The sequence below is a fragment of the Chelonus insularis genome, unplaced genomic scaffold (assembly GCF_013357705.1).
Source record: "Chelonus insularis isolate UGA/USDA-ARS -01 unplaced genomic scaffold, ASM1335770v1 contig_58_pilon, whole genome shotgun sequence".
Classification (NCBI taxonomy): Eukaryota; Metazoa; Arthropoda; class Insecta; order Hymenoptera; family Braconidae; genus Chelonus; species Chelonus insularis.
Window position 1 is genome coordinate 157,275 of NW_023276656.1, and position 14,947 is coordinate 172,221.

Genomic DNA, 14,947 nt, shown 5'->3' on the forward strand with positions numbered 1-14,947 from the left:
TCTAAATGTTTATTTAGTGCACCAAAACTATAGAATTTGTTTAAACTGCATTATTGAAATTAAAAAATAAATGTAAAGAATTTATCTTGGAATTGACAAATTTTTTAATTGCTTTCTTTTTGTAGTTATCAGAAATTTGTATTTACTGAGATCTATATCTAATAGAGAAGTGTTTAACTGAACCATTAATCAAAATCACTCACATCTCATGATTACATTTTCAGGGAGATTCGCGGGGATTGAAATAAAGATTTGCATTTCAGTTAGATGGATTTTAGATAATAAATTACAAGAAAAATTGAATTTTTTTTTTTGACTTTCAAATACTGAAATAAGTATTGATCATCATTCCAATGAGAACTTCTTAAATGCTCGTTGACTATGACGAAGTTTTTTCATTAATTTTTATGCTCAGTTCTCTTGTTTAAATCATCCAACCATATGATCTCCTACATTATTCTAAATAATGTGTATTGCTGCATAATGTAATATAAAGACTTTTTATTTTCTTATATAAATGTTAGCTCAGGCACTTTCAGAACCTATTTCTAAGACAATGTCGTGGTACTGCAGTCGTCACTTTTTTCTCCTTCTCTTTATTCTCTTGAGTCTACCTCTCTATTCTAAAGACACTCAAGCCACTGAAAACGCACAGTCTGTTTCTGATGTTAAAGTAAGAATTTTCTAACGTGTCTTAAGAATTTATTTTTTTTTATGAAATATAAAATAAAATTCCAAAATGACTTACCTAATGGAAACAAGTATCATTGCAAAGATCAGGTACTTTCCAAGTAGTGGTACAACAAGTGAAGTTGGAGGTATGATTTCGACGACTAGTAAAAAGAAGACGTGAAGACTGATGAGAATTGAAATTGAAAGCGTCACCTGGAATTATTAAAATTAACATTTATTCGGATTAGTTCAATTAACAGCGATTTATTCAATTATTCTGACCATTTATTTTTTTAAAGGAAAAACACTATAAAATATATACAGATAACGTGATGAATTTAGTAGGAAATTCAAATTTATTAAACAAAGAATGAGGAAAAAAAGGGAGAAGCTTGTCACCCGGTAGAACCAGATAGAAAAAGCATAGAAAAACATAAAAAAATGGAAAGAAGGAAAAAACGTGAACGATACATGGGCAGAGACATGGGGAAAAGTCCTAGCAAGGTGAACAAAGGATAGACGTAAATATCTACGTTGAATAGTAAATCCATTTATTTTGATAAATGAGACAAATGGTTGGTAAGACACTAAATCCGTGTCGAAAGAATTCGCACAAGAGAAACTGAGCTTTTTTTGCTGAAAAATCATAGAAACAAATGTGAGTAAAAATTTAATGTTTCATTTATTTTTTTTAAGAAAAACGATTTGTCTTTTGAAGATTTACGTAACTTGACTATTTATTCATGAAATACTTGATAAAACCTTAATGTAAACAACATTAAGAATGAAAAATCTTCAAGTTGTAATGGAGGTGTTGGAATAAAAGAAAAAAATTCATGTAAAATCGATAATCCGTCGTTTGCTATAGAAAAGGACGACTTGCGAACATCCGATGGTTGTCTCTCGTTTCCTGTTTCTAACAGCGATTAGTCACGCCTAGGTGTCTCCCGTGGGAAAGTTTAACGTGAGACCATTAAACCATGCAGTTCATTGCCGAATAGACACACACGAGCTTGCAACTGTCGTCCATGCACTAGTCCCCCCATTTCCCCTGCTATTCTGCTCTCTATGTTGTTGCATTCTATTCTCTATGGACTATAAATTCCATAGCACTCCAATGGGCCTCTCAACTCTGTCCATGAATTTCAAAATGCTGTTTTTATCTTTTTATTCAGTCAAAAAATGATTCACCATATTTATCTGATAGACTATGCTTTGTGTTCAATTTGACATTTTCAACTAAATTAAATGATTCCAGTTGAACAAAATTTTCAGTACATCTATCCAAATATTAACATTATTTATGAAACCAACTATGTGAAAGTATTTCTTGTTCTAAATTTTTGTAATACAATAGGATCATAATAACTTTAATTTTGAAGAAGCATTTAAAATTTCGGGTTAGTAAATTAGTCAAGTTTGTAAAATTTTTTTTTAAGATATAAAGAATTTCCTAGGTGCAATTTTGACTACCAGTAAAAACTTCTGAATGTGTTTTCTTAAGTTATCAAATCGCGTTCTCTACACTGCAAATCTGAGATGATTCACACACGTGTTAAAATACATTCATTTGATATGTGTTACATGTATAACGCCATTAACAAACTATCCTACGTGTGTGAATTTTTCACACACTATTATGTATGTAAAAAATGTCTACAAAATTACTATAGTTCATTTATGGCGTTAGACATTATCTGAGTAAATTTCAAACATGTGTGAGGGGATTTTGGATTTGCAAAAAAATTACTAAATTTTTATTGTTTTCCTAAACCCACAAAATGTTTTGTTAATTACTACTGAATGCTGTTTGAAATGATTGATATTACTCAGAGTTATTTTTACATAAATTTTGTTATTTAAGTTATTCAAAAGTAGTAGAAAATTTCCTATGTTGTAATGTAATCTTTACTTTACATAATTGAAATATTATGAAGTGTTCAAAAGAAAAATTGTTACTATAGAAATCACATTTTACTAAATGTGTTGAGAATTAACCAATTCTCAAGTTTGAATTATCAGCTGATAGAAACTTCGGCGGCCATCTTGTCACTAGGTCGATAACCAATCGACCAAATAATCAATATTTCTTAATCTAGTCACTCATTTGACTAATTTTCAGTCTCCATCTTGACCAATGAAGTTCCTGTCGTCACTCTTTTGCTGTTATCATTCACGTGTACACGCCATTCTAATTCATCTCTCTAAAGTCTTCCCTGTTCAAGTTAATCATTAGTGCTAGTGTCATTTTGAAACGACAGAAACATTCATTTCTTCATTCTACAACTAAATCAATTAATAATTCAAGACAATTCACTGTGAATCCAACTACTTGAATTAAATTCATTTTTCATTGCATTGATAGGCTAACGCCACGTGTACAATCATATTTTCTTAACTTGAGAAGCGTGTTGAACTCGTGTGGGAGGTCAATAATACCGAACACACACCAAGTTGAGTATTTTTTAGACATTCAATTAAAATTCATTCATTAAAATTGACATTCAGTGATCTCTAAAGACATTCATTCTTTTTATTCAGTGACAAAAAAGTTGTACAATGTATATTGTGTACCTGTTAGTGCTGAAAATAAAGATTATATATTTTTTATAAAACCTGACTTCCTAATTGCTCTGATCCAGTACAATCATCCCTATCCTTAGACGATTAGGTTATTCAACGTTGAGATTTTCTCAACAGAATGTTATAGTGAAAATTGCATTTCTTAGAAAAACATTTATGTTATATACATAATAGATAATTTTACAGTTTGCAATTTTTCCTATGTTGAATTGAAAATAATTCTTATTTGTAAGATCATTTTCTACAGTAACTTTGGTATATATTACTGTTTTTAATTATAAAGATCATCAATTTCATGAGGAAAATTACATTCTGACAATATAATTTTTACTATACATCTATAATAAATATATTCCAAGCTTTTGTAATTTCTCTATTCTTCTAGTTTATAAACGTGAATCATTATGGATTACTTAAATCCATCTTTTTGCAATATATTCTTTATCATCACCAAGTAAAATTTTATAAGTTATTATATTATAACGTATATCAATCCAATATAATGGTATAAATGAGTAAAATTTTTTTTTCAATCTTGTACGCTTGAAAATGATGGTTATAATACGCAATTAACTTTTCTGAAAAACTGTGCTGGATCTGGTAGCTCTTCTGATGTATCCATATTTCTTGAAACAAAGAAGAATCACAACACTAAAAATAAAAAACACACTATTTAACTGCGTGATAATCTCAGCTTCTTTGTTTCAACGACTGTAAGAAAGAATAATTTTTCAGTATTGAGTAATTTTTCGATCACGTTTAGTAGAAAAAAAAATCCACATTGAACGGAAAATATAAGCTATTTGTAAAAGACCATGCAAAATTACCATATAGTTTCATGGCTATTAACAAGTTCTAGTATTCTTTTAATTGCGTATTGCACTATTTACGATATTATTGTAATTTTTTATGTAATATCGAGTGCCAGTCTTCTCCGTGTATATGGATACAATATATGGATCATTGTAAAATAGTGAATATTTAATAACACATTTACTATTAAGTTAAACGGTGATCATTATCCTATTTTCAGGAAGTTTTTAAATCATAAATAGACTTAGTATTCACTTAATTATCATATTCAATGAAGCAAAATTTATAAAGTTATAACTATGATTATAACTATGGAAAAATTACTAACGATTTTTAGTACTTGTGGACTATCTCCAAAGTTTCAGTAAATGTAATAAAATACAATTTAAAAAACTCTTTGGTCATTATGAAATTCCGCTTCGGACCATAGTAAATCCTGTTTCGGGTTTGTTATTGTTAAGAGAAAAAAAAATTTCCCATTTACCCGAGTGTGAAAATACTATCAACCACAGTAAAAAGTCCTATGCCCGAACATACTTTTCTTCATGCAATTTTATTTTTTTGAAAAATGTTTTGAACGTGGATTAAACGTTCATTATTAATTAAAAAAAAAATAATTCATTTAAAAACTAATAATCAAATTCAAGTTCAAACGGGCTCAACATTGGACTTTTTTCTGTGGTTTATAGTACTCATTCCTAAGTTAAAAAATTTCGATGATTTTAGTACCTAATGAATAATACGAAATTTTTCCTAAAATCATTCTATAATTAATGTACTTTATGTTGAATATCAGACTAATTTTGTTTTTCAAAGTGAACTATCAGCAATGGTTTAAACTTTTTTTATTCTACATAAAATCTGATTTCCTCCTGCCTGCCGTCCAACATTCTCTGTACCAATAATCATTAGTACGATAATTGTAATTAAAATAAAAAATACTCATTAATTCGAGGATTGAAATTTCTCATTCTTCATTATCCATTATAAAAATATAAAACCTTTATTAATTACAACAATTTTTTAAGTCATTTAAATACATATTTACTTATAATAAACAAAACTACCGTATGAATGAGCTGACTAATATTTTGCATATTTTATCATATTGTATAATAAGACCAAATAACAACTTCGGAAAATTAATAAATAAAGAAAAATGTTTATTAAAGATTGACAGCAATTAATTAGAAATCAAAGAATCTGTACGGTCAACCCAAGTCTCAGTCAAAAACTGGAGATAAACAACTTTCCCCTCGTTGCTATAAACAATCTAATCGTCAAGCAATCGTCGTTAACTAACAAACTGTCGTTACTCTAATAGTCATTAGATGGCGTCATACAAATATTTTACAATATTAATACTTAACAATGAATTGTTTATGTATGAAATTTAAAAAAAAACAGACACTTTACCTGTTTGTTTTTTTTTTTAAACGCATACATTTTCAATGTATGTCAAAAAGCATATTTCATACAACAATGAATAATTTTCTATCCTATATCATTTATTAATTATCCAATATAACTACTCAAATATTTTAAAAATAACATCAATAATGAATGAAAAAAAATAGAATAATCTTCCATACGTTTCATAAAAAATTGTTTGTTCTCCATATCATGTCTATTGTTTGGGATTCATTAAATAATGCTTGAGATATAGGTAATTTTTTCTTTTCAATTGTAAGCCATAAAAGTTAGAGGGAAGAAATGAAGGGGATGCAACGAGAGCTTTGTTACTTTTCTTACTTGACGTCTGCAATACGTGGGGTCTCTTTATTACATTATAACGTGCAAGAATCATTGAGAAAGGTAAGCGAGGAGTGAAGAGAAAATAACGGTGTGAGAAAGACGTCGGCGGGTTTCTCGCTGGCCTTTATTATTTTCCAAGTGGTATAGCAGCCATAGCTGCAGGTGGCACGTTTTGCGGTTATTAATCTCGAATATCGGGTCCACACCCTTACAGAACCACAATGGTGGGCGTCTTAATGCTGTTCACATTTACTATTCTAAATATTTGACTTACAGATGCCTACAATATTTTCCACTAATAATTTTTCAAGATAGTTGTTAATTTTGTATTTTTATCCAAACATTCCGAAGTGAGAAGTTTGAGAATTAGTAATTTGTTTTCTTGGTAAATTTTTTTCAATTTTTCAACATTTCTAAAAAATAAGAAGCGAAGTATAACAGTCTCATAGATATACGGAACGGAAATTTAGTTTTCATTACCCAGTTTAATTTTAAAGTTTTTGAATTGCAAGAGAAATTTAATTGAATTTGTTGAAGCTAACTGATGATATTTTTTGCAGCACAAAACTTACATCATCATATTATAAGTATTCGAAAAATAAAAAATAAAATACTAAGTGAACTTTATGCCAAATAGATAAAATAAACTCATGAAGAATTTAGGTTTTATAGAAATATGAATGAATAATTCACGAAAGAACTTTAGATACATCTGATTGTGAGAATGAGAAGCATATAACTAGAGAGTCTAAACTTTTGTTTAATTTTAAACTTAAAATCACTTGGTTGGATCATGTGGTGCATTGAAAGGGAGAGTTCACCAGTGAAATAGAGTTAGGTTACTTTTTAGTATGGACAATAATGAAAAAGTTAAAGCTATAATTTAAACAGAATTTATAGTGACATTAGTACTGACATGATTTGCAAATACGTCCAAAGCTCTTCCAAATTGATATTCGTTGCTAATATCACTAAAGTGATCTGAATGTATGTGAGAGCATGATATTGGTGTGACAAATTGAGAGAGATTCTTCTTTTAAATAGCAACGGCGTTATAAAAGTTGGGCTATGTAGCTGTAAGCATGATCCTGCGATTTCGTTATATACGATGGATGACTATCTCCGATATTACTTATTGATTGTAGAGAGTTGATTGACATATCCCAGCCTCGGTGTTTTTTCTCTATCTTGTTTCACTGTACTATTATTTTTAAAATCGATACTATTATCTTTTACTGTCACTTATTTTTGATTGAATAAATTTGGAGTTTATTGCAGAATATAATTAGAGTGAAAATCAATTTATCTAATTAGAAGTTATTTCCTTTAAGCTGAACAATAATGGAAGGAATTTATAATGATTCAATAACAATTGATCACATTGACAAAGAACAACTAAATTATTTTAATTGAGCGATAGATTGCCTCAGTGTTGACAATATGTAATATAGGAAGAAATTCAAATTTATCTATCTCATTAATACGTTATGTTGTTTATAATAACCTTTTTTTAGAATAAAAATTAAATCAATCATAATTTTATCAAAATAATTTACTGATCTTCTCGTTCAATCGTCTTCATAATAAAAATAGACTTTTGCCATGAAAATAAAATTAAGTTGTTGTCTTGATTAACATATTTTTCAGGGCAGTCATAAAAATCGTGCATGTAATTGAACACTCGGGATCGATAATCATCTGGATGAAATATTGAGCTAAAAAACCATTTTCGTAGTCAAGATTCAATTTTTCATTAATGAAAATCATGTTTTATTCATGTTTCAATCATCAATTCACATCATCTTTAAAAGATAACAAAGATTGATGAAAATAAAAAGATGATACACGATTAAATTATTTCAAATCATTCAAATGATGAAAAATCAGAAATATAAATTGTATATCAATGTATCACTTTCCCATTCAAGATACGATTTTCTTTTTGTGTTGTATCACATGAATTAATTTTCGAGCTTAAGGTAAGATCAAAGCTACACCTCGTGTCTGACTATCAACGACACTATTCACTAACACGGACAAAGAAAACTTTCGGAATTTTGCCTTAATTTGATGGCTTTGCATTTCAGTCGATTATAATATTTCTTTGAGCTCTACAGCATATAAATTATGTCATTATATAAAACTTCAGAAGCCATCTTTTTAATCGACCCAAAATTGAACGAATATGACATTAAATGATTATCAAATTGATTTTCTTATCAAAAATAATGGTACAATTGTATATTTATATGCTCATACATTTCATTACCTTGACATTATGCTTAAAATGTTTTTATAAATTTATGGATTTATAAAATAATTAAATAGTTTGAGTTGGACTGCGATATTCTCGACAAATGAATCAATGATAACGATTGCAATACACGGAAAAAAGTAGATAGTTGAGGCTTTCATGCTACATAGTATCGGTTACTATATTACATGGTATTGAAAAATGGGATAAAATTAGTTGGAAAAATTTGGTTGGCGTTCATATTTTAAAAAGTAATCAGAACTGCTTTAATATATCTCCAGTGACTAAACAATATAGTGCATAGTTCTATGGAACATAGAAATGAGTTCTATGTAAGATAATAAAGGTTACTATGCCCATCAATATGCATGGCATTCATATCTATGTTTCACTTGTACACACTACTATTAAATCTACAGTATCTTACGATTCAAAATAATAACACCTACTATAATAGTATAGATTGTACTACTGAATAATTTCGAAGATGTACATATGTCGTGTGTGTGTATACACACATACACACCATACATATATGTATGGACGTAATTATGTGAGAAATTTATAAAATTTCGTTGCAAATAATTAAATATACTTTGTAATAATCAGATATTTTTTACAAAAATTGTAGTTTATTATAAATAATCGAACAAAGTATTTTCAAATTATTTCGGATTCAATAAGAAAATTTTCTGATGTAAAGTTCGTCGTGTAGGCACAAAGTTCACTTTAACACATTTTATAATAATTTATTCGATAATTTATTAAATTTTTGAAAAACTATGTTACTAAAAACAGAAGAATTCTGAAAAAAGGATACATGGGTATTAAATGAATAAAAACTTTGTCATGATTAATTAATAAAGACATTTTTAATAATCGTTTTAATTACCAGGATTACAATCGTTATTTTAAATTTTATATCCATCGTTTTGGGATATATTTTTTTTTATTTGCTGCATAAATAAATCTAACAACCGTACAAAACGTTAACTCTGATAATGTTATAATACGCCAAATTCGTTTTTGTAATTCTTCTACTTCATACGCTTGAAAATGATCATCAAATGTAGGATCTTCAATACATAAGGCTACTATAATTGCATTATTAGTAGCTTCTATAAGAATTGCATGAACATAAAAAAATAATGGACCATCTTCTGAAGCTATCATAAGCACGGCCCCTTCTCTTATTTCATTGCCCATGTAAATAATATATTTTGCCATACTAATATTTTTAGTAATCAATGGAAGTAATGGAGAAAAAGAATCATAGTGATCTAAATTTTTTAAATATTCAAAAGAAAGAAGTGGACCTATTGTCAAAACTTTACTGTATTGCCCTTCACGTAATAGAAAATTAAGTTTTAACTGATTTTTAATACCAGAAGTATGAGTAATATTTTTCCTATTAACTGAAGCGTGAGTAGTGATTTTGGACTCACGATGTTTTCTCTCAAAATTCATACTACAAATATTCCAAAGAGGTCCAAAAGTAGCTAAAACATCAGCATAATGCAATAAAATGTGGTGCTTAAATTTTAAACAATAGGGAAATAATAAGAGAAGTGAAGACAAATATTCTCGAATTAAAACTCTTAAATAGGCTATAACACCTTTAGGAACTTTTTTAAACGTACAAATATTTATAATTTTTTTTAAAAATATTACCAAGTTCACAGCATTTCACCTAGAAGCATATACTATATATAACATGGTACTTACAACGATGAACATGGTTGTGGCTCTCATGTTCCCGGTTGAGACTGCTATACTGTATAGGAACGGTTATAATTCTGTATGGTAACTGCTCCTATGTAATATGGTTGCTGGTTTTATATTTTAAAGAAATCAGCGCTATTTTATATAAATAATTCAATTTTAATAAAGAGAAGAGTTTACCATGTATAAATGATCGACCCATCGATAACTTATGGTACATACGACCATATGAGCATGTCATGAGTACTATGCTGACTACGCGAGATACATATAACATTTCATAATTTTTTTATACTATGTTACATAGAAGTCTATGTACATAGGTTATTTCATTATTTTGAATAGTAAGCAGTCCTACATCATTCATGCTGTCACCAAACTACCATGTAACATGGAAGCCAGTACTATGTACTTTTTTCCGTGTATATTCATTTATTCATTCCGCGAATCATTTGTGAACGTTCTATTAGGAATTCCTAATAACTTAAGTTATTGAAGTAGGGTCGATTTTTAAAATTCATAATTTTATCATATCTTTATGTTTCAGGTATTTGAAAGTATCCCGTATAAAAAAATTTCGTTCCCTGAATGTACCCCAGTGGGGAAGTTCCCCAACGTCCTTCACGTAGGACTGAGGAGGACGTTGGGGGAATGGAATTTTTTCGTACGGAATATTAAAAGGTTTAACCCTTAAATGCATCGCGTATCAAAAATGAAACAGTAACTTTATGACCCTGTTCCTAAGTAGAATTTATTTTTGGCATACCTAAATACCTATTGGGCCCGGATTGGGAATTTAATGTTTTAGTGTAAATTAGACATTCCTAACTTATGCCCGAAAATTCTGATAGAGTTATCTCAAATATACATGAAAATATGATCTTGGATTTTTTTTTCTATTTTTCCTTAAATGTATTAATTACTCTAAATTATATATATATTTTTCCTTTGAATAGAAAAAATCATGCATTTAAAGCTTAAAAATAGACGCGTGTATGCATGTATGCGTGTTTTTCTTCGTTTTCGACATATTGAGAGCTGCTGAAGATTTCGACTCTAGACAAATTCTATATGAAAAATAATACAACGAAGAAAACCCTAAGAGAGTTTAAATAAGTTCGATGGAGCGGTTTTTTTTAACAAAAAGAGTGTAAAATAAGTTAAGTTAAAAAGACGTTTGAAATCGATTCGATTTATTAGATGATTAATGTTAATGACAACTGAGATCAATATCAATACTATATTTGTTGTTAATGATTCTAAATGACTCTAAACAACTATATATTGTTCATAACCATTTTAATTGGTCATTTTAAATAATCTATACTACTATATAAATTTCTAAGGTCTGTTTGTCTGTCTGTCCGCGCTAATCTCCGAAACGGCTCATCCGATTGCGAACGAATTTTGCATGCATGTAAAAGACGTTGTTAGAAAGGTTATAGGATACTTTTTGTTCATGTTAATTGTTTATAACAATTAAATGTGTTATAACCAATTAGGAACGGGTTCTATGCAACATATTTGAGTTCTTCCAAGTCTATCGACAATTTCTTCACTAAAATAAAATTTTAAACCGTGTAATATGAATAAATACCTACTCTTATTCTTTATAACAATTCAATTTGTTATAAATAATTGAAAACGGATTCTATGCAACATAGTTTAATTCTTTCAACACGTAATTTTTTCTTTTGCTGAAAAAATGTTACCAACCATGTTACATGAATTGAACACATACTTCATTTTTTTTACAACAATTGAATTTGTTATAAACAATACAAAACAAGATCTAATCAACATATTTTAGTCCTTTCAACGCGTGATTTTTTATTTTGCTGAAATTCCGTCACGAACCATATTAATCATATGAAAACATTCTCTTTTTGTTTATAACAATTGAAGTCGTTATAAACAGTAGAAAACGGGATCTATTTGATAAATTCAAGTTCCTCCAACGTGATTATACACATTACGCGGACGAAGTCACTGATATCTGCGAGGCATTTATATGATTTTATTTCATTAACCTCAATAAAATGTAGTTCTAAATAACTTTACATGATCACACAATTATATATTGTTTATAATAATAGAAATTCAATATGAACAAACAAAAGGTGACAAAATTATAATTTTTAATGAATAGGAGGTTCTTTACAAAGGGTGCTCAGACCCATTTTTGAATTAAGTTTTTCTGTTATTGTTAAATATTTAGTAGTAATTTTACACTTTTTTATCATGCACTTAAATAGATAGAGTTTTGAGGTGAAAGGTATTATTCTTCACAGACCAACAATCTGTGAAAAATATACATATATACTCACATTCGATGTAAGTAAATTTACTATATTATCTATTGGACTATCACTAATTTGTAATTTCATATTCCATATGATGTAATTGATTCATATTTAGAGTATTTACTCTATATTTGAAAGGGAAGAATAGTATATCTATCAGTACACACTAAAAATTTTTTTAGTAATATTGAAATATTCTTTATTTATTCACATTTTTAGTTACGTGTGACTTATGTCACAACTGTCAAAATGGATTATTTTTCGTCTCTTAAAAAGAAATCTATCTTGCCATCAGTTAAAACAGAAGTTAACTATAGGACCCAAAAGGGCTACGATTGTTATTTATGAAATAATAGATAAGGGACAAGATCATACCATGTTGGCTCATTTGAGATCTTCCGAAATAATAGATGTAGAAATTTACTGACGTCAAAAACGTCACGACTAGATTTCCGCATCTACATACTAACACAATCAAGACTCTTAAATATATATCTCGTGATGACATGTGAAATTGGGCCTCATTTGATATAAAAAGAGCCACTTTTTAGGGAATCATCAGTCTAGTTTCTGGCGTTGACTCTGACTTGTACTCTAATTGTCGGTCTTCTCCGAAAATTTAGATTCACTGGTAAACTATCCTCTTCTATATTCTTCAACACTCTATGAGGGCTGTTTAACTCTACTTCGAAGTTAAGGTTAAGAATATAGGCTAAAAAAATTATTCACTCAATTATTTTTCAACACTCTACGGAAGCTGTTCAACTCTGCTTCGTAGAACTTAATTTAGGGGCTGTTCACCTCTGCTTTGAAGTAAGGTTGAAAATAAAAGAGATACTACCTTACCCTTACATAAATCCAGTGAATTCTGAATAGGCTCGAGTAATTATTAGGGCCACACTTCGGTTTTGGATTAGTAGTTGGGATATAAAATCTGAATCAATCATACCTAGAGGCTTGGTTGTTTTAAATTTATGAGTATAATTTAAAGTAACACCTTGCCAGAATGAATTATTTAGTAACTAAACAATTAAATATTATTCAATTACTCTTACTATTGTTCAATACTTTCTTATTAATATAATATTTCAATTCAATATTTTGTTGAAAAACTTGTAAAATAAAATTGATTAAACTCAATCCTCCTTTTATTTAAAGAAAACCTTTGAAATAACATATCTAGGTTTCTCGAGACCATAAGTGTGTCTAAATCCGTGTTCATTACCTGACCAAGAACCTAAATAAATAAATAAGAAATTATCTGAGTACCTGGCACGTTGGTTAGTATCAAACCTTGTTTACCAGTGTTCGAAGAAAGATTCAGTAGTAGATTAGCATCTGACTGTTAATTCTTCCTTAAACCTCTCTTTTAATTTGAAATAAATAAGAAATAAATGAAGGATGTTCATTCGAACGTCACACTTACATTTTGTGTAACTTTCAGTTTTATCACTGTCATATCAAATTTACAAAATAGAAACTAACGACAAAAACGAAAGGGACTTGGTGCTTTTTTTAGTTGTTAAAACTTTAAGAATTACTTAAAAGAAACACTAATCTGGAACTCATCGAATTATTTAAGAGAAGAAGCTCATGACTGGAAGTTAGAGACTAATAGCTATACTGTAAACTGCTTAAATTATTTTGATTAGTCATTTGTTTATAGTCTTAAATTTTCGGTACTTTATATCCCAAACTTGATTGAACATCAATTTCGTTCCCTTGACCCTTTTGTTTAAGTGTCATAAGTAGATTACAAAAAAGAAAATATTCCATTGTTAACCAAGGGAGCAAAGTATGATATTCTGACCTGGGTGTAAAATTGTATCTCAAGCCGAAGGCAAGGATGACAAGCACCCAGGTAAAGATATCTTGCTTTGCTCTCATGGCCAACATAGTATTTTTTATCATATTACAGACGATTTTTTGTCTTTTTACGTGAAATAGAATACGTCGCTTTGGGACCTGAAAACGAGGAGCAATGTTTAACTTTGGGCAGGGGTATAAGAATATTTTCAGCATGGGAGTAAATGTAAAACACTTTAATCCATGAGATTTCATCCCTAGCCTTTGGTTTGGGACGAAATTTGCTTCGCGGATAAAATTACTTCTTCGATGCAAAATGTACCATTGTAGGTGTAACAGACTGACAATAATTTCTGAACAATGTCGATTAGTGAGGATACAATCATGATTATTAAATATCTATATTCTTTATTAATAATGATGATGAACATCAAAAAAGTGCTTACCTTTTCTCCACTGTCGCTAGGTAGATAAAATGTAAGAACAGTTAAAAATGATATTCCCATGCATGGTATTATAATGTTGACCGTATAAAAAAGCGTTTTACGTCGTAGCGTGATATTGAAAGTGATATCGAGATATGGCTCATCACAACATGTGTAGAACTTCTCGTTTCTGCAACAATAAAATTTTTTGTTATTTTTTGAAGAATATGCTTCGAAGATGACTACAATAAAATAAAATTTTGTACTGTAAGTTGAATGAATATTCGGAAGACTTTAGACTTTTGAGTACAACTTCAACTTTTCTGACTTCAAAGAATAGAACTTATTGGGGAATACGGGGCAAGACGGCTTTTTCGATTTTTGGTAACTTAGTGAGGCAAAACGAATCCCCTATAGCTGTTAATACAAAAGTAAACATTGAGTTGAAAATATGCTTATGACTCCAATTACATTATTATATATATGAGTCATTTTAAAATTCAAAAAGTTGTCTCGCCCTGCATTCCCCTACTATTGAAAATTTAAGATATAATTTTCTTAACATTTTTTATTTTTGACAATAATATTCACATTGATTTTTAATATTTGTAAGT

At 29.0% G+C, this 14,947-nt stretch overlaps 1 protein-coding gene across 1 annotated transcript in view; it reads right to left on the reverse strand.

Moving 5' to 3' along the window:
• The window catches only part of LOC118070440 (nicotinic acetylcholine receptor alpha4), a 207,036-nt gene that overhangs the window by 30,049 nt on the left and 162,040 nt on the right, over nt 1-14,947 (reverse strand). The window contains exons 7-8 of the mRNA XM_035089039.1: nt 14,355-14,523; nt 749-885 (exon numbers count right to left, since the gene is read on the reverse strand). Of these exons, the coding sequence (XP_034944930.1) occupies nt 749-885; nt 14,355-14,523 (306 nt within the window). The remainder of the gene's footprint in view (nt 1-748; nt 886-14,354; nt 14,524-14,947) is intronic.